General features: G+C 46.9%; 1 protein-coding gene across 14 annotated transcripts in view; it reads left to right on the forward strand.

The window, feature by feature from the left end:
- bru3 (CUGBP Elav-like family member bruno 3) overlaps positions 1 to 20,448 on the forward strand; it is a 199,143-nt gene that overhangs the window by 110,673 nt on the left and 68,022 nt on the right. For 7 of the 14 annotated variants that reach the window (XM_086910921.1, XM_086910930.1, XM_086910944.1 and 4 more), the window contains exon 1: positions 15,203 to 15,898. The exons of 5 other annotated variants lie outside the window; for them this stretch is intronic. In XM_086910921.1, coding sequence (XP_086767047.1) covers positions 15,848 to 15,898 — 51 coding nt within the window. In that variant the 5' untranslated portion in view covers positions 15,203 to 15,847. Of the gene's footprint in view, positions 1 to 15,202; positions 15,899 to 20,448 lie in introns of those variants that run through there. 2 more of the 14 variants (XM_086910959.1, XM_086910973.1) reach the window with 1 other exon arrangement.

The raw sequence follows: 20,448 nt of genomic DNA on the forward strand, positions 1-20,448 counted from the left end.
CACCCGATTTCAGCACCGGGTCCGTGGCATTACTTAATCACGATCGCGTTTACCGACACGATTATCGAGCGGATACACCCTCGATACACGCACCCGAGAATTCGACGAGATTCGACGAGCACGTTGGACGTGGCGCACAGGGGAGGACAAGGCAAACACGTTGGATTAATAATTAGATCGGTATATGGTTTGCAAATTTGACGTGGATCGAGTCGGCGTCAAGATGATTACTTACTTAGCGTTCGTTTGCTCTCAATTCTCGCTCCCAAGATTCACCTTGCCGCTAGTTTATTGCATTTCAAATCGCGATAATTGACCCTCCTCTCCTCCGGGTGTTGATACGCTCGACCCACCACCGCCGCCGTTTCTTCGGATCGATGTTATCCGCCGGTTCCGGGCGAAGGTTGGCGGAAGGTCGAGCTTCCTCTCCTTCTCCCCCATGCGAATATCGCCGTTTCGATCCCCATCCGCGTGGCCCCTCCTCGCCCCCGGGGGTAGAAACCCTCCAAGTATCTCTCGGAACGAGGGCGAGCAAAGTCACGAGTTTTCCCAAAAACAGTTTCACGGAGGAGGAGGAGGAGGAGGATTCCGAAAAACGAGGTGGGGTAGAAATCGACCTGCCTACCGAGATTATTAGAGTCGTTATTTTTCCGTCCCCCCTTCTTTCCTCGAGAGTAATAGAAGCCGCCTACGCCGCTCCCCACGAGATGAAAGGGAAAGAAAAAAGACTTATGCAGCCCCTCCTACTCTACCCTAAATCGTTCGCCTCCCTCATATACAGCAGCTTCTCACCTGAGGGAAGAACACGCGCGCTGCTCGTCGCAATAAATATTCGATATCCGGAGATCTTTTCTCTAATTAATCGACGTTCAGCGTGTAAAGAGGGGGTGGTGGTAGAGGGGAGAAGAATAATGCGAAGGAATGAACGGATGACACGGAAGGCGTGAGAAGAGGCGCGACAAAGGGGAGAGAAAGGAAGAGAGGCGGGGAGGAGGAGGAAAAAGCGCGCCTGTTCGCGGGCGATAAGCCGACCCATAGAACCGTCGTCTTCTCTCTACCTTTGCTCGACGCCGCCTTCGGCTTTTCCCCGGCGCAGGTTTCGGGAAAAACCTTCGGGATCAAAACCGCCCTCCCCGAATACTTTACGAATGTGGCTGCCCCAGATTCACCGGACCAATCCCGACCGATCCCGCGGGACTTTAATATGAATTGCCTTCTGATAGCGACGCGCCCTCGTGGGACGATACGTCGATACTTTGGATTATCCGCCGCCGCTTTACCGACACCTGCTCTCTCGCGACGTCCGCCACGGGGACATTGAAAAGTGCACGAGATTAGGAGATCGCAATACCACCTACGTTCCTACGTTTCTCTCCTCCCGACTTAACGTTAGAAAGACGAGACGCACGAGACGCGTCTTTGATCAGAAACTTGTCTAATGTCCAAGTTGCGCGTGTTTCAATTCGAGATTCAACTCGAGCGCCTGCCCTGTTTTTTCGACACGAAAAGGCGTTATCCTTTAAGCACCGTCGGAACTACTTACGGAACTATCTACATATTGCCAAACGTATTGAGAGTTGTAGGAAATGGCCGGAGGCACGCGCGCGAAACTCGTGAATATTCAAAGAGGTAATGAAGCAAAGTTGGTTCGCGTTAGCTCGAGGCGGCGATATATACCCCCTTCGGGTCATCGACTTATCGCCTTATTAACCGATCGCGAATCCGATAGAATTTATACCGTTGTTTTCTTCTTCCGTGTCTTCCTTCTCTCGTAGTCGTCCAGTTAAATATTTAACGACGCGCGGTCGAGAGAGAGAGAGATATCTTCCAAAAAGGGGAATCATCCTTCGTCTCGTACGCGTAATTGTCGCCGAGTACGGGTAGTGTAATTTGAAATTACGGTTAATGCCGTGCACACCGAGGCCGTAATGTACACTTAACGCAGTGCTGAAAAAACAGAGGCGAGGCGCGGAGAAGACACGGTTGATAAGGGCCGGTAGAGAAACAGGCAGCCCGAGAGAAAAGACGGGAGGAGTTCCATTCCGCTTTGAGGGAGGCTTCCACCACCGTTGTTTGATGTGACAGATGTTTCAAAAAATTCACGCGGGCTCGAGTTTAAAAGAGGAAAATAAAAACGAGAGATGGAGCGAAATTTGAACGCGGATAATAACTTTCTTTCTTTTCTCTTACTGTGAAACGCGAAAAATATGGGCGGGCATCCATCTTGGACCCTCATCAAGAGAGAGAGAGAGAGAGAGAGGAAAGTCTCGAAGGGTCTGTTGAAGTAGTTACGGGCTGTCACACGACGGTGGGTCACTCGAGGGTCAACGACACCCGGAGGAGATCTCGCAGCTCGTCGGTCATCTAGCGACGAGTTATGGCGGTGGCCGTTGTTTTCGCAATTCACCTTTAATACGTCTCCCGGCGCTGCCATTATCTTCCGTCACCGCGTGCAAATTGTACTCGCCGGCTACCACCACCACCACCACCACCACCACCGCCCTATAAACGTCCCGGGAAACTCTGCCTCTCCTGATACCCACCACTGCAAATTACGAGCCGCATATTCGCATTTACCTGTTCATTAGAGAGACAAATGGCCGGTGATAATTCGAACCGAGTTTATTCCTAAGACGTTTCCAATCCCTCTCTCTCTCTCTCTCTCTCTCTCTCTCTCTCTCTCTGAATCGAGACGATTATTCTATCGAAGTAAAATTGGGCGGAAAAGTCGAAAGGTTGATCGTGATCTCAACGTTGTCATACGTAGTCGCCTCCAAGTCACACTCTCCCCTCTCTTTGAAAGTTTAACCGCTCGGCCCGCTGGTATGCCGTCGCGATCAACGCTTCTTCCTCCTCGAAGAAGTTGGGCAGACGTAATAACTCGAGGAGGACGAGCGAAACGAAACTATCACCCGCTCCACAACCATCTGTCCACAAGCTTCCCAATGCGTTTTCCATTTTCGTGTCGTCCCGCCCGGTTCCGCTCCGCTCCTCTCAAAGCGGGCCGACACGAATCGATATATCACAGCGCGCACTGCGCCGCTGAAAAGTGGATTTCGATAACCTGGGGACGGTCTATTGCATTTTTATTTAGTTTCACGGGCATTAAGGGCCAACCTGATTACCGCGACGCGCGGTGGATGGAACGGCAAAGTGACTAGTGAGGGGGGGAGGGGAAGGAGAGGGAGGGATGAGGACGGGTGGAAAAATGAAAAAGAAAAAGGGGGAGTGAGAGAGAGAGAGAGAGAGAGAGAGAGAAAGAGGACAGGATGTAGCAGGGTTTGGTGGCTATGAAAACAGAACCAGCAGGAGGAGCAGTAAGAGGAGGGAACCGAATTAAGTGTCTCTCGCTCTCGAGTATCGAACGGCAATTAGATTTACCCTCACTTTCTCTCCTCCCCTTCTCTGGGCCGAGCTTGCTCTTCCATAATTAGCAGCCGGATCCGGTGAATACGATTAATATAACCTGGCATTATTAATCGGCCTCGTAATTGATCTCTCCCCCTCCCACTGGTGGTTAGAGGTGGGCCACGATTTTGTACGAATAAAATTTATGGCCACGGCCGTTTATCTTCGACCTGTGTGTACGCGATTAATGTCGAGAGAAGGGGGCGGGGGAGGGAGAGAGGGGTAATAGTTGACGTTTAAACGAGCAGATGCTTCGTTAAGTGCGTACACCCCCGAAATCTGCGCGCTGGCAATTATATATCCCCGTGTTCCTGCAGATTTCGCGGTATCGCTTAATGCGTTTCACGAACAGATTGCGGAGTTTCGAAAGTTTTGATCCGCGCGAGATCCCGCTATAATCTCTCTCCTCGCCAGCTCTCTTCTCTCTCTCTCTCTCTCAAAAACTCAACTTGATCGATTGATTTCGCTTGTAGAAAAAGAAGATGAAACGTGTCGAATGTAACAAATAGTAGATTCCTTTCTCTCTCTCTCTCTCTCTCTCCTCGTTCTTTTAAAACGAATATACTCGTCGAATTTCAATTGTTGCGCCAACCTGTTGTTGTTGTTTGCTGCAGAAATTGCGTTATGGAATTCGCCGATATTTAAGCAACCGAAACTAATATCATAAGGGGTGGGAGAGGTATCCAGCAGCGCAGGGTATCTCCTTCGGAATTTCCATGAATCTATTATACCCACGAGTATTATCGACTCGGTATAATGGACGTCGTAACGATCGATGATAGTTATCGTAGAGTAAACAAAAGGATGCGCTGAGCGAATTGTTAGAGACGGCGATACGAGGTCGTAGACCACGACGACACAGGACGACCACGTATATATAGAAATAGGTGCGGCCGAGTGAGGAGGGGGAGGCTCTCTTTCTCTTTCTAAGAGGGGTCGCACGTAAGCTGGATGGATACTTTGCGAACGAGCGGGGGAGGAGAGAGGGTAAATATTACATAAGATAATGCCTCTCCTTTTTCTCTTTGCCCTCAGAGAGCCCCGTCGTGTGCGTCGATGTGCGTCCCTCCACGTCGATATCAGCGCTGCCCTCGATATCTGCCTAACCCTCGTCCACCCTCCCTCCTATCCCCCCCGGACCCATTACGCCTCCCCCTCGCGTAGCTAGGTGAGCGTAAGATTTTCCATTTAACCCGTGAAACGGTGTCGCCACGTCGTCGTGCGAGATGCTCGACCAATTCTCCCGAAGAGAGAAGATGTGGAGAGGAGATGGATCCATGGATCAGCCTTAATTTCTTGAAAGAGACTGTTACTTTGGAGGAGGAGGGTTTCGTCGAACGTGGCTTCGCTATATAAGAAATTATGTTTAATTAAACGAAAGCTAGTTGAAACGAAAGAGTTCAGGGCGAATCAATGTTTCATTATTCAATCGTATTGCTTTTTGTCTTCTGGATGAGACGATAATATATAATCGATGATATTAGAGGAATATAAGATTAAAACGGTATATGATAAAAAAGAGGGAAGGAAGAAAAATGCTACAAACCTTGACAAATAAAGCACGAGAACGTTTACGTTGTCCACAAATAGATCCTGTCCTTCGATCCATCGTGATGTGATGAAACAGGAACGCTCTGTTCTATTCCGCCGATAAATATTATCGTTCGAACGCAAATCGAACGCAATAGAAAATTGAAGAACGCAATAAATATTCCAAAATCCTTCTCGTCTGTTCAAGAATATATAATTTTGTAATCTTTTTCGCATGAACTGAAGAAACGACAAAACTTTACAACTTGAGGATCGTGACCCGGAAGCAAATAATCTACCAATGCATCTACCAATAATACCTTCTTCTATTCGTATCTATTCTTTCCTTTCTTTCCTTTTAACTAAGAAAATGAAAACGGTAGCATCGGTCAACCCCTTGGAATTCTTCTTCTTTCTTTCTGGAACAAGGGGAATAATTTCCATCATAACTCCAATAACACGAGGAATAAAAGATTATACCTTTGAACAGAGGTTTCGCATTTTTCAATCTAACATCCGATCTTGTACGATTCGGTTTAACCCTCGACCGATCCTTCCTCGAACGGTGGCGTGTTTAACCAACGTGCACACGAGATTCCCCCAAAGATCAGAAAACACTTCTCTTCTCCCCAACTTTTCGATCTTTCGACGATCCAATTATATTTAACAGCGAGGATTCAGATATTCGTTCAATAATTATTCGCAAATACATAGAACCATAAAACTATCTATACTATTATACTATTATTATTTGTACAATAACCTGTACATTCCCTCCTTGTGTCCGTTCACCCTACACGCGTATAAAAAAGACAAAGGCCTTCATCGCACCTGACCTCGCCGCCATTTTTGTCTTCCTCCCACCTGGCAGCCGCCGCTAGAGTCCACCACAGTAATCACGAGAGAAAGCTGGTAGGGGAGAGAACAGCTCGTAGACAAGAGGGACCTGTACCTACCTAGCTTTCCTTTCTTTCTTTCTCTCTCTCTCTCTCTCTCTCTCTTTCTTTTTTTTTCCTCCCCTTTCCTTTTTTCTTTCTTCCTTTTTTTTCCTTCTTCTTTTTTTTTTTTTTTTTTTTTTTTGCGTGTGTATTAACCGACGAACACACGTAGCTCACAGAACGGTAGAAGCGGCCGCGTGCATAATGTATGAGTGACGCGAAAGCCCGTCATTTCAAGCCGCACGGCCGCTTTCCTTTTGTGACATCGATCTGGTGGCGTCTCAATAATTCAGCGCGGGAACAGGCGCAAGGCGCACAACCACACGGCGTGGCGTCGCCGCACGCTCCTACCATCACCTGCATCACCATCGTAACCGACGACGACGACGACGACGACGACGACGATATTCCTTCCTCCGTTTCGTTATCCTTTCGATACGCTGACCAAACTCGTGCCAAGGGGAGCCTCTCTCTTTCTCTCTCGAGAATTTCCCACCTCCAACCCTCTCCCTCCTCTCCACGACGACGTTCCTCACGAGGTACGCGACAAGATCTCATCCGAGTTGCGCAATCGGACTTGTCAAACCACCCCTATTCCAGCCTCCGCCGTTCAAGCAACCCCTCCCCCCTTCTACCAGCCTTCCTATCCCCTCCCACTTCGCCGACCCCTAGTGCCACGCGACCTCGACAATACCGCCCTTGCGTCCGGCTGTCGCTGACAACCGACCACCTCTCTCTCTTTCGTTCATTCTCTTTCAGTCCCTCGGCTAACGACAAATTAACACTAGAGCCGGTGCTTTGATGTCAATCGCTTGCGATTTTCAAGAGAAGAGAGCTTTTCGAGAGAAGGAAATGGATTTCGTTTTGGAATCACAATGATGAAAAGTATAAGAGTATTATATATTAGAAAAAGGAAACGTGGCTGTTTCAACGTTGGAGGCTGTTAAGATATATTTTTAGACGCACACACACACAGTTCGAGTTGTTGTGTCTATGCGATGAGGCAAGGATGGGAGGGGGTAATAAATTATAATTACATTGTTTACATGGCCGAGTGAAAAATAATGGTGATGTGTAAGCGATGCGAGTTAACGGGCTGCAAAATATGCGATGCGATGTTATTAAAGGAGAGGCTTGGTAGAAATTTGAAAATTATCGATCCCCCCCCCCTCCTCGGTTCGATTCGTTCGAGTGTGTGTGTGTGTGTGCGCGCGCGCGAGCCACGTAATAAAGTTCACACGTGAGTACGCATCATTAGTAGGGGAAACAACGTGGAGCATTTTTTATACGCGGATGTCCACGGGGCGATCGATTGGCCTCGTTTGTTGCCTCGTCGTCCGAAGGAGTGTATAAAAATTTAATTGGAACGACAATGATGTAACGTTAACATCGGCCGAGCTTCGGCCAAGCCCGCTCTCTCCATTCTTCCTCCTCGCCCCAACCTGGTAATTGTAATTGAAACCTGGCCAAGTAAAACGAAATTAACCGGAATGTTTTGCTCGCTCCTCATTAGCAAGAAGAAGTGTGCATCCCTCCCTTTCTAATCTCGATCCTCAAAGAGGAAATTTTTGCAAAAAAAAAAAAAAAAATACGCGTAAATAACGTCTTCAATCGTGTCGTTTTTCAAAGTTGGCGAATCGCGTAATTCGGTTACGTCGAACGACAAGAGCGGAGAGTTCTAAGTCCTAAGACTGACTTTAATTGACCCTGTTGCTTAATCGAACTAACGCCATTAAACAAACGAAATTTTACAACACGGAACCGGCAAATTCCTTTACAGCAAGAGTAACAACAAGTTTGGCAATGAAACAAGCGATAGAACATTGGCGAGCGAATTTTACGATTTCTATTCGATTTGAAAAATTGGTTAATATCAATCTGTTTAAAAAAGAAGAAAAAAAAATAGAGATACCTTTTCTAAATACGCGCTCTATTTCGTTAATCGAATTAATTTCTATTCTAAATTGGGCTTGGAGATCGGTATTTTCTAATCTAGGAAGCCATAGATCTTCCTTTATCAAGTTCTGTGCCTAATAAAACCTAATTCGTCTTAGATTGTAATCGATATATTTAAAAGCGGCGGCCCGACACTGTGATTAAACGGATAGACAATGGCACGTGACGCGGTCGAATCCCTTGGATCGATAGCAGAGATCGTGTTTCTTCCTCTTCTAATTTCTAATTTCTTCCATATATGTCTCGACACGTGTCCAGTTATTTGGAAACGAAGGAGGAATATTCCTTTCGTTCGTCGAAGCGCATTCCAGCGAAAAGAAAGAAAGAAAGAAAGAAAGAAAGAAAAAGGAGTTGAACCTACGATTTTTAAGCTCCCCTTCTGCCATCTGCAAGAACTTCGAAACGCTAAGATACTTTAACGTACTTTGCACGAGAAGCCGATTATATAGCTTGTTAAGTATCGTCTAAGAAGTAACACACTCATTTTAGTTGACAATACGCCGAGAACATTGACAATGGGAACGATTGGAATTATCGAAAAGCATGATCTATCGTGACCTCCCTCAGACGGAACGCTTTAGCTAGCTTTTCTTCGCATCTCTCCCCTTTCTGTTTCGTCCGCCTTTTTTCTTTTTTCAAATTTTAAAAAGCAAGATCTCGACAATTAATTAAATGCCTAAATTATGGCGTATCTATACTCGATGGAATGGAATGGAATAATAATGATTCGTTATTAATATGGAAAAAGAATAATTGGATGTGGAATGCGAAGTAGTTAACGGCCAAGTGGCGCTAGTATCATCGCTTTACCGATCATTATATCACCGTTCCGTATTTGTCGTACAAATATATACCCGAAGAGACATCTTTCTACGTTATGTTCCACCACGCTATAAGGGAAAAGCTAATTTGGCAAAATGTCAGAGATTTATTTCTCGTGTACTTCGAAGTAATTTAATTTCCCGGCAAAAAGATAATTATGTAAGGAATTCGTATTCAACATTTCGTATCGTTTCGAATAATTTCGAGATCGAGGCGTGTGGAACACCATGTTTTAAATGTAATTTCTATTTTGTTTTAAAATAATATCGGAGAAACGGAAACAAGGCACGGTCATAAAGCGTGATGACGTCGGAGGGAAATTGAAGTAGGGTAGAAAGCTGAAGCGGAACGAAACGATTCTTTGTTCTCCCCTCACGGTGACGCAGTTACATAATTCCATTATTTATAGCCAATACTCGGTAGCACGGGGGATGAAACGAAAGGAACGAGACCACAGCTTAGCCTAATTAATTTAGGAAGTCCCAACGTCCGACTATTCTTCCGGAGAGAGAGAATAGAATTCCTGGAAACCCTTGGCTACCCGTATTACGCTTGCCCCACCACCCCACAACTTTCAACGAACGATCGTTGTAATCTGGAAAAATAATCTCGGCGCCTTTTCTCCGCAAATTACACAATTTCAAGCAAATTTCGCGATTAGATAACGAACAATCTATATTTAGGAAATATGAGATTCTAGTTTGTCTTATTCCAAATACGTATATACCTAGAATGGTTTAATGGAATTGGCGATGGTCGTCATTCTTTGCTCGTCATTCCCTGCCATCCATCTGAAACTCTCTTTCATAGTTACGACAGGCCACTACGTATCACTGGAAAAGAAACAATTTCATTCTAGCCGTATGTTTTAACGAAACAACGAAATTTAATACCATCGTTTTTTTTTTTTTTTTTTTTTTTCATGGATAATACACCCACGCTGATATCTTCACGCACGGAGTATCAACTTTATTTTATACCAACCAGCTTTTAAGAGAAGTTTATTTCGTAAACCACGCATTTTCACTTTTCTCTTTTCTCAAAGCGTTGTTTCCACGCTCTAAACCGGACGAGGACAGTTGCAAGTAGACGACTCCTCTGACACTTTTACGATTCTTCTACATCCGTGATGAAACAACAACATCGTGATATTCTCGACGATCTCTGATAATTCTTAGAACGTGTGCAGTAAAAAAAAAAATACATATATTATTATTATTATTATTATTATTTGAACGCATAAAAGAAAAAGACTTAATTGCGCATAAAACGTATTATTTATACCACCTCGAGTATGTATAACTTGTCCTAAGTTTCAACGCACCTGGACAATCCCCGACCAGATCTCCCCTTCTTCCTTCCCCAAACCCCACCCTTGGCGAAACATGTGGCGTCTGTTAATTTTTTTCTCTCCCCCTTTGAAACGCGCTACCCGCTGCGCTCTTTTTTCCTCCCCTTGCCCCCGCCCCCTCCCTCCCTCCACCGTGTTCGATCGGGGGCTCAATCGTAATCGATCCCCTCCCCCTCCACTCTCTCGCCCCCTTGCCTCTCTCTTCGGATAGAAAAGAGCACACAGAAGCGGACAATTTTCTCGTTCCACGCGAAAACTTTCAACAGGTTTCAACAGATATTCTCTGTTCGCCATAGAGATCGAGCAATAATAACAATAACAATTGTTTCTTTCAAAACGAAACAAATCATCAAAGATCTCCTCCTCCCTTTCCATCGAGCGTGCAACAGCGCAACGAAATTTGTTGAGGGGGAGGGGAGGAAGCAAGCGCTATACCCGCGATACGAAAGGAAGAGGACGAGTAAAGGTAAAGTGGTCGTTAAAAAACGGGAATAATGAGCGAGATTTGAATGGAGAGTGTCGTAGTAAAACGTAGGGGTAGGGTAGGGCAGCGCCAAGGACAGCGAAGGAACGAGCAGAGGAAACGAGTTACGAAGGGTGGATCCATCCGCTCTGCTAATCGCGGACCGGCAAACGTTGTAAAAAGGATCCTCCTCGGCGAGTTAGCGGCGAGGGGTCGGCCTCGAGTCCACCGTAGCCTCTGGCTTCTTCTTCGTACAGCGTGTATGAATAATATCCGTCTATGTGTATATATATATACACACACACACACACACACACACACACACATATATATATAGTATATACGTATATACGTATCGCGATAATATCGTTCGTGATCAGATTTTACAGTATTCTCGGGAGGGCGGATGGTTATACGGATGGAATCGATATCACTCTCCCCCCCCCCCCCCCGAGAACGTTAAAATCTACTTCTACTTGCATCGATATATCTGCATATTAGCATTTACCAGTGTCCCTCCTCTCTTTCTCTCTGATTGCACGGCAACCATCGGTCAGAACCAGCGGAGGATAAACTTTTCGACAATCATCACACGGGTAGGAAGGAGCAACGCGATTCTATTCCATATCATGCTCAGCGTTAATAATTTTTAGCGCAATTCGACCACCGACGAGGATTTATACCCGATGTGCACCCGCGCGTGTGATAAATTAGGAGGAGGGGGGAACGAAGTCATGATGTCGGGTGCTATACTTTTTAAAACTTGACACCGCGATTCAAACTGCAATTTCTCTGAAATATTGCCTGCAAAAAAAAAAAAAAAAAACGTAAAGCAACGCCGTTACTATCGCGTAAATATCTGTATCAGTTGCGCGAGGGCCGTGAGGGATCGTATGTGTCGAAAGGATATTCCGAGCCGTGTTTTATCCGGCGATGAGTTTCGAAATAAAAAGGGGGGAAAAAAATACGAGGGGGAGGGGGATAGTAAGCAACGGGGAACGAAACGAATATGCAATATATTTCGTATATCTCTCTGTAAGTAATTTAATAAGTCGAGCGCCGCCCATTCGACGATATCGCTGCGATATCGTCCTCCCCCCGAAATATCGAAATATCCGCCGACAAAGATTTATTATTATACAGGCAGACACGTTTCCGAAAAAAAAATTTTTTCTTTTTATCCCGAAATATTACGGGTAACCGTCGTGTTCGTTCGTTAAATATAAATAAAAAAATTTACAACGTACAGCGTAAACCACGGAATACGGAAGAAGAGACGGATAAACGTGATAAATCGGATAAAATCATATACGACGCGTGATCTCCGCTTACGAATTTTACTGCTTACGCGAGCGTGAGCAAGGAAGGGAGGGATGGAGGGGGAGAGGTAGGAAAGGAGGTATCCGATACGATCCATCCAATACGATCGAATCTTTTTTTTTCTTTCTTTCTTTCTTTCTTTTCAAATTAGAACTTGGGGAGGAGAAGGAGGTTCCCTCGCCCCCTCTCCCCCCCTCCCCCCTTATCTCTTCAGGGGCTTTTCTCCCCTGGAACAAATGGTTTAGACGCGAATACCAGTTATTAGGACGAATGCGTGTGACATAGCCGAGTGGATCCCGATGAAGATTCGTGAGACGAAAAGGGTCTGGAAGGGTCAGATAGAGGGCTTAGTCGTTGCACCCGCAACTCGACAGGCGAGCCGTGCTTGATAGGGGATGAGTGGACGTCTCGTAGTTAGTGGAGGATCATCCGTAATTTATGGGAGATCGATCGACTTCGCATTGAGCTGCCACCCAATGACGTAATCGATCGCGTGCGATTACATCACACGGGATTCTGGCCGGGCATGTAAGTAGCATCGTGTGTGTGTGTGTGTGTGTGTGTGTGTGTATTTCGAAGCGAGTTGTATTTCCCTCGCGTGCCACGAAAAGGAAAAGAAAAAAAATATATATATATATATCACGAAAGCGTGCGTACGTACGTACGTACGTACGTCCAGGCGAAAACGGACGTCTGTCAACAAGATAACGTTTTATCACGAATAATGTAAATATCTCTTCTTGATTAATCGTTAATGTCTCCCTCTCTCTCTCTCTCTCTCTCTCTCTCTCTCTCTTTTCGTACGGCCACGTATTCCTCCCACGGATGCATGTGCATTACGTATCGATCACTCGTCAAAAACTTCGTTCGATCGTGCACGTCTTTCGAAACATCGTTAATACCCAAATAAAGAAGTCGGTCGATATTTTCAGCTCGAGGGTGATGGATGGACGAAGCATCGATTGAATCGGTAATCTTCCCTTCTATCCACTTTTACGATCCACTTTTATTAAATTAATATATAAAGGCGGATTGCTGACGATTTAACCTTTCGGTTCGAGGCTCGATCGTTTCGATTATTCAGGGTGGCGAAGTGAGAGAAACGTTTCGATGAAACTCTTGATATGCAGAGGATTATTATTATTATTATTATTATTATTACGTCACTTGAGGGGAAGATGATGAAACGTTTTCTTCGTGTTTCGCGGTTCTCCGAAAATCGTCCTCCAATCCCCGAGGGGGATTGATCGTTTAATCTACAACGCCCCAGATCTCTTACTTTCCATATCAACATTTAAGTTTCAAAGTCTCTTTTTAGGCCCTCATCTCGGCCAGGATGAAGTTGCCCGAAGTCATCAAAAAGCAACCTGAACGCCTGCTTCGTTCGTTCAAGTTTTCCTTCCTTCCTTCCTTCCTTTCCCAACTTTCACTTGGCCCTCCCCTCCCCTTCTTTTCTCTGCCTATTTCCCATCTCCCCCCTCCTCTTCCTCCTCCTCCTCCTCCTTCTCCTCCTCCACGGGTAAATATTTTGTCAACGGTCACGGAAAGATGTCTCGCGTCTCGTTGATATCTTTCTGTTGGTACAGGCAATTTGCACGGAGGAAACGAGAGATAGATTTGGAAAATTAAATTTCGAAATCTCGATCAATCCTCGAACCGAACGATTCTTCTTCCGAGATATTATTTCGTCTTCTCGAGTCGAGTCGCTATCCAAAAATCTGCCATTATCGGAACTGTTGCCGCCTCGCTAGATACCCACTCGTGAGAATCGTCGATGACGGAAAAAAGAGGAGAGGAGAGGAGAGGAGAGGGAGGAAAAGAAACACACAGAGAGAGAGAGAGAGAGAGAAGTGGAAGGAGGATGGGAAGCTGGAAAGGGAAGAGAAAGACAGGCGTGGAACGTCCGTAACGTCGGAAGAGCCGGGAGCAATTTCCGGTGGCTTTTGTGCGCCCTTTAAAAACGCGAGCTACGGGAGAGGAGGTTGGCCGAGAGAGGGCGGAGAAAAAGGGGTAGGAGAGGAGAGAAGTCGGTGGAGAGTTTTGCGAATGTACGTACGAGTGGTCCTTCTGGACCAACAAATCCCCGGCCGAAGGGCGGGAGAGGAAGTGGAGAGGTTAACTGCAGGTCCTTTCGCGTTCTTCCTCTCCGTTCGCGTGCTTTTATATTTCCACCACCACCCCCCCCTCCTCTCCCTCCCTCCCTTTTCCTTCAGGGAGAGAGTTGCGCCCCGATCCCCGCGTTTATCTCCTTGCACGCGCTCCGCTCCATCAACCGGGGAAAATTTCAATAATCTTCGAGACGTAACCTTCTCGTTTCTTTTCTCTTTAAACTTTAATCAATCTCCCGGGGATCGGAAGGAAAAGATCGGAGGAGAGAAAATTGCGTACGAATTTTTCCCAAAAAGATTCCGAGACAAGAAGATCGGTCGGGGAAAAGAGGTAACGCGGTGTCGGGTCATTCGTCGGTTATCCGTGCTAATAGATATCATTCATTTCATCTCGTCTCGTCGAAGAAGAAGAAGAAGAAGAAGAAGAAGAAGAAGAAGAAGAAGAAGAAGAAGAAGAAGAAGAAGAAGAAGAAGACCCAAGCCACAAGGAGAACGTTCTCTTATTACGGCTTCCCTCCGAATCTCCTCTCCCTTTTCGACCTACACTCGTGTATACGCTGACGCGCGCGCATACACACACACATACACACACATATATATATATACCTCTTTTCCAGGGATAGAATCCCGACCCTTAGCAGTACCTTCCAAAAGCCTTCTCCTCCTCCTCCTCCTCCTGCTCCTCCTGCCCGGCCCGTGTCCCGGTTTTCTTTCTTTTTCGGGGACACCAAGGTCTAGGGGGGTCCCTAGAAAGCGTCCCCGCTCTCGCGCCCTTCTTTGATTGGCCAAATGCTATGGGGTTTCATCGATATAAGACGCGAGAGACAGACAGAGAGAGAGAGAGAGAAAGAGAGAGAGAGAGAGGGGGGGAGGCCTCGGTCACGAAAGAAGGAAGACAGAAGAGGGTGAATTACAAGGACAAGAGAGGAGAGAGCGGCAAAAGGGAAAAGAGAGGCGAGCAGGAGGAGGAGATTGGTGGCGAGGTGGTTGGGTTAAGGGGGGGGTTGGACGGCGAGGTAAGAGAGAGAGAGAGAGAGACGCGGCTATATCGGCTGCCACGAGGGTGCGTGGGCTTTCTCTCGGAGGGTGCGTAGAGTCAAAGAGGGGGTGGAGGGGGAGGGGGCGAGGAGGAGGAGGAGGAGGCATCGGAAGGAGAAAGGGTCGCGGAGGGGCTGGAAGGGAGGAGAGTGAGAGAGTGAGAGTGAGAGAGGGGGACGGCGACCGGGAGGGTGGGTAGTGGGGGATGAAAGGGAGAAAACTAGAGGGTGCGTGTAGGCCTGGGGAATCAGTCGCGGACGAGCTGCGTTCGGGGTTTTATCTGTAGCTCTGTCCCTTCCGTCTCCTTTGCACTCTCGTCGCGCGCGCTCTTTCCCTCTTTCTCTGACGCACACGTATATACACACACGGATACACACACATTTATACAACATATACATACCCCGATACATACGTCCATCGAGAGAAAAGCCCGCGCACTTTGTCCGAATATACGCGATCGGAGCGAGAACGAGTGGAACGAGAGAGAGAGAGAGAGAGGGAGGGAGAAGGTGAACGGAGAAAGAGAGAGAAAGAGAGAGAGAGTGGGACGAGGCCGCTCCCTCCTTTCATGCAGTGGAAAATCGCGGGCGGAAACACGTGCAATATAACGACGCTTCGGAGATTCTCGGAGGCGCGCGGACGCGCGACGAATTAAACACACGCTCCGTGCCGTCCTGCGCCGTGATCTCGTCGCAGCGATCTCCTCTCTCTCTCTCTTCGTGTACGCGCATCGCGCACAGTGTAACGCAGTGTTAACGGGCAAGCTTTTTCGCGAAAGCTTAGTGGCCCCCCCCCCATCTCATCGTGTATTGGACGAGAGAGAGTGAAAAGATAGATCTCTAGAGTATAGAAAAGAGAGAAGATAGTTCTCGAAGTTTCGTTGGAAGAGGTTCGAAAAGAGCCGTCGTCACCAATGGTTCACATAGTGGAAGTTGTATCGTCGCGTCGGAACGACTTACAAATGGTGAGTGAGTGGAGGGAAAGAAAGGAAAATTCGAAAAGATTCCTTCGATCAAGACACACCTTGGACGGTGATTGGTGGTGGTGGTGGTGGTGATGACGATGCGATAAAAGTCGTGGCGGAAACGCGTGGATCCACTGTTTTCGAGGGAGCGCGTAAAAAAAAGATTCTCTCTCTTTCTCTTTCTCCCTGTTTACGCGCGGTTATTTCTGGCGGCATGTGCGCAATCGTTACGTTACGCGTTATCCCGTCCATATGTTGTACAGGCCCGGTACGCGGAACAGTTTACAATAGCGGCTCCTCGCCCCGCTTTTAGCAGCGGGCCGCACGTGTGCACGCATACGTACGTGTCGGAGTGCATTAGGCGCGCGTACGTGCGGGCGCACGCGAAGAAACGCAGCTGCTCGATAGCGGGCGTGTCTGCGTTCCGCCTCGATCGTGCGCGCGTGTGTGTGTGTGTGCCTTTATCAAACGGCGTTGATAACGAGGTTGAAATCGACCCTCGATCGATGTTGCACCTATTATCGTCTTTTTTCTCTTCCTCCCCTCTCCTCGTTGAGAGATAAAACGTAATCGTTTCGAGTTGGAACGGTCTCCACACGTCGTCCTTCCCTTCGTTCTTGTTTCTTGTTCAACCTTTTCTTGTACGAAAGTATAAGCTGAATGATTTAGATCGCGTTTTAAAGGGGAAATTGTGCGTTGAAATATTTATGAGTGGAGGGTGACGTTTCAAGGGATTTCTTCTTCTTCTTCTTCTTCTTCTTCTTCTTCTTCTTCTTCTTCTTCTAACGATAATGATTTCAATTCCAATCCTTCCGATTCTGAATTATCCTTCGATAAATAATCACGGAGGAGATTCACACGTTCAGACACGTTCGACGAAGCACAAAGAGAGGGAGATTCATTTTTACGTAATACGTGACCCAGTTGCCAGAGAGAAATAAATTATCTCGGATAAACGATGTACCTTCGATCGGTGGCGTCCATTTACCTGTCTTCCTGTCGATCGGACCTTCCTTCGACGTTGACGTTGCCCATCCTATATGTACCGTGTGCGCGCGTATGTATCGGAAACGTTGAACAGAACACATGACGGGTTCTCACGAGAAGGCGGCTCTCGCTGTTGATGCAGAGACGTACATCAATTAATGCAGCAGCACACGTGAATGTGCCAGCGCATAACGCCGTGGTAATGTAGCTCGCCACATGGCTCCACGTTGCTTTGCTTGGCTCATCAATCCTAAAACCAGACCACCCGTCCCTCCAACTTACTCATCGGCCTGGACTCGAGAATACGTATTCGGTTGATCGAAACGTTGTTTCTCGTCTCAGCGAGAATATCATCACGAATTACGCCATTTGCGATACGAATATCGTTGCGAGGCAAAGTTGGCAATGTTGGTGGATTAAAAAACTATCGAAATTGAATCTAGTAATTTTTACATTTCTAGGGATCCCTAAAACTCGCAAATTTCTCTTCCAACCGTAACGCTCACGCTCGAGTTTCCAGTTTCATTTTCACAGATTTTCGAAATCTGGTCGAACAAATTTTCCACGAGGCGGCGTCGAAGAACACAGCGTTCGTTAAAGTCGTCGTGTCGCGGTTCTCCAAGCCACGACGTTCGAGGGGCGCGCGTAGATCGACGCAGACGCCGGGCCATCGTCGCCGTCGGCGTCACGAAATAGAGGGACGGAATAACGTTTGACATTTAATGCGCGCCCAGGCATTGGCTTAGATTACAATCGGTGAACGGTGATTGGCCTGGGGACGCGAAAGCTCACTCGACTCGAATGCTCTTTCGGCGGGGCTGTAGCCGGCGCGTTCAAATATTTGTAGAGTGTTAGGGAAAAAAGTGATCGGGGGAGTGGGCGGGGATAAGCGAACAAAAAAAAAAAAAAGAAGTGAGAAATTGGATAGGCAGGCGAGCGGGGATGTTTCGTGCCTCGGAGAGGCGTGGTTGCGTAAAAATATTCGACGTCGAAATCGCGTCCTCCCGTGAAAACAGCGGCAGCGGATCGTTTCGCGCGAGCAAGGAGGTAGAAAAGTAAAATTCGTCCGTCCATAATTAAAACGGTTCCTTCGATCCTTCTTTGCATCCATGTACACGTTCGATCAACATTCAAATATATTCGCCCAGAAGAATATCGAATCCCAAGGCCAATAAAACGCGAATCCTATTTTATAATCACGAAACGAAAGGGTGCGTGCGTCGAATCGAGGACGCAGGTGCGCGTTATATTAGGTTTCGATGTACGAGTTATCATCATCATCATCGTTCCACGTCGCGTTGTTTGCCAGGGGGAGGGGTGGAAAAAATGGAGGCTGACAACCGGTGGAAATTCATTTGGCAATTATGAGCAACGCCAAATGGGAACAATACCCTCCTCCTCCTCCTCCTCCCTGTCCATCCTCCGATTGAAATGATTCTCATGATCGTTCCTCGATAGATAACGGCGGTTCATTATTGATCGGCGGTGTGTTGCGGAAATAGCAACGATTGGCCGTTTGGAAAAAGGAAAGGGGCGGAGGGGGAGGTGAGGTGAGGTGGTGAGGGAAATCGCGGCGTAACACCGCCGAAACTCGATCGCTTAAATGATTCGATTCATTTTGGAATTTCAATTAATTCGCCAATTAGCCCGGCTTGAATCCATTTAGACGTAATATGCTAGGAGGCAATCCGAACCGCTACGCTCCTCCTCCTCCTCCTCCTCCTCCTCCTCTGTGGCATCCGACGATGCGAGCGCGGGGAGAAGTGCATTTGCTTTTGGAGCAGTCGACAAATTAGCCGTATTAGCGGGTACAGATTTCGCGGAGCCGGGTTTCCGGATGGATACGCGTGCGGCAAATTATCGAAGTTAACTCGAGACCAGCCATCCATCCCTCCCTTCGCCGATTCCTGTACGAATCTCCGGATCGTCGTGAATCCTCGATAGATTTTCCTTTTCCTTTTCCTTTTCCTTTTTTTTCTCTCTCATCTCTTTCAACCCTAATTGTTCGTTAATTAAAACTCTTTCTCTCGCCTCCCTTTCTTTTATTTTTTTATTCTCCCTCATTTTTTGAAAAAAATTTTTTGCTTGGAATAATCTTGTTGAGAATAGACAAAGATGAATCAAATTTTATAAATTCCCCCTAATAAACGCCGATATACCAACTTACACCGCGAATCGATATTTCGTCCTGCCAGTTTTTATTCCAAACCCAATCACCGGCTTCTCCCATCGGGCTATCGAATTAACAAACGAACGGGTAAGGTGAAAAAAAAAAAAAGAGGAGGAGAGGAGGTGGGGGAGGGGGAAAAAAGACAAAAACGGGAGGAAAAGTGGAGGGGGAGGAAGAGTAGTAGTACGTGCGATCCACGTACGGATCCACGTGGATGGATGATAATTAAAACGGGGTGGAAGAGAAATTTCACGATGGAAAGAAGAATGCATCGATCATAAATCGGGGTGGGAGGGTGGTATATATCCCTGGATATCGGTGGCTCGTTACACGGTCACGACGGGTATTAACTTGCCGAAGGGTAATCAAGTAATGAATACATCGCCGACGAAGACCGTACGTATATAAATCATGGCGGCGGAGAGGATGCCAGGGGCTACACACAGGGTGAGCCCTTATCTCCAATCAGTACATTGATTGCACGCAGCCAGGTCAAATACCAGGGCTTCGCTCGACGGCTCGGCTCAGACACGATAGCTTATTCAATTTCCGAAGCGGCATTCACCATTCAATTCGGCAGTTATCAGCCTCCACCTATCCCCTATCTGGATTTTGCGCGGCTTTCTAGGAATCGTAGATGCCTCCTCTCCCTCTGTAAGAGAAAAGAATTTGGGTTATATTCCGGGGCGGTGGGGATCCCGAGGGGAGGGGAGGGAGAAGAGCGAGGGAGAGCTATAAATATGGTTAATTTAATTGCGCGCGCCCCGAGAGAAGGAGGAGGAGGAGGAGGGTTTTTGCCTTGTAATTGTTCGAGAAGAGTTTCAATTTTATACCCGCTTGAAATTCCACCTGAAGATTAATCCGTCGTTTCGTACACATTTTTTCGAGCTCTTCCTCCGAGCGATATCGATTTTTTGGTTGATCGAGTGGTTGGTGGGCTCTGATAAAAGTATAAAATAAGATAGAAAGATAGAAATTTACGTATCTGAAAATTGAAGAAAATTCACGAAATTCTGCTCGTATTATTCGATATTATTATTTGCGAGCGTTGTTTCGAGAACAACCCCCACCTTGTTGTTTCATTTTTGTGCCGAGAAACGCGTTAGCCCACGAAATGGAATCAAACGGAGATACGATTACGCGATATATATATATATATATATATTTCCCCAAAGCATATGGCTATTACTCAGCATCTATCCGGCAGAAGCAAGACTTCGCTTCCCGCAGTGTACATAGATAATCGAGCTTAATTAATTGCTCGTGATGCGCGCTCTGGGCTGAGCAAACACATTTACTTATTACCATCCATCTTGAGTGGTGGCTCTCAAGGGAATCGATTTTCTAAGTGCACATGGCCAACGATGACACGAATTGTCGAACGGCCGGCACG

This window comes from Apis florea, unplaced genomic scaffold (assembly GCF_048593485.1).
Source record: "Apis florea isolate Af1SG1 unplaced genomic scaffold, ASM4859348v1 contig_1789_pilon, whole genome shotgun sequence".
Lineage (NCBI taxonomy): Eukaryota > Metazoa > Arthropoda > Insecta > Hymenoptera > Apidae > Apis > Apis florea.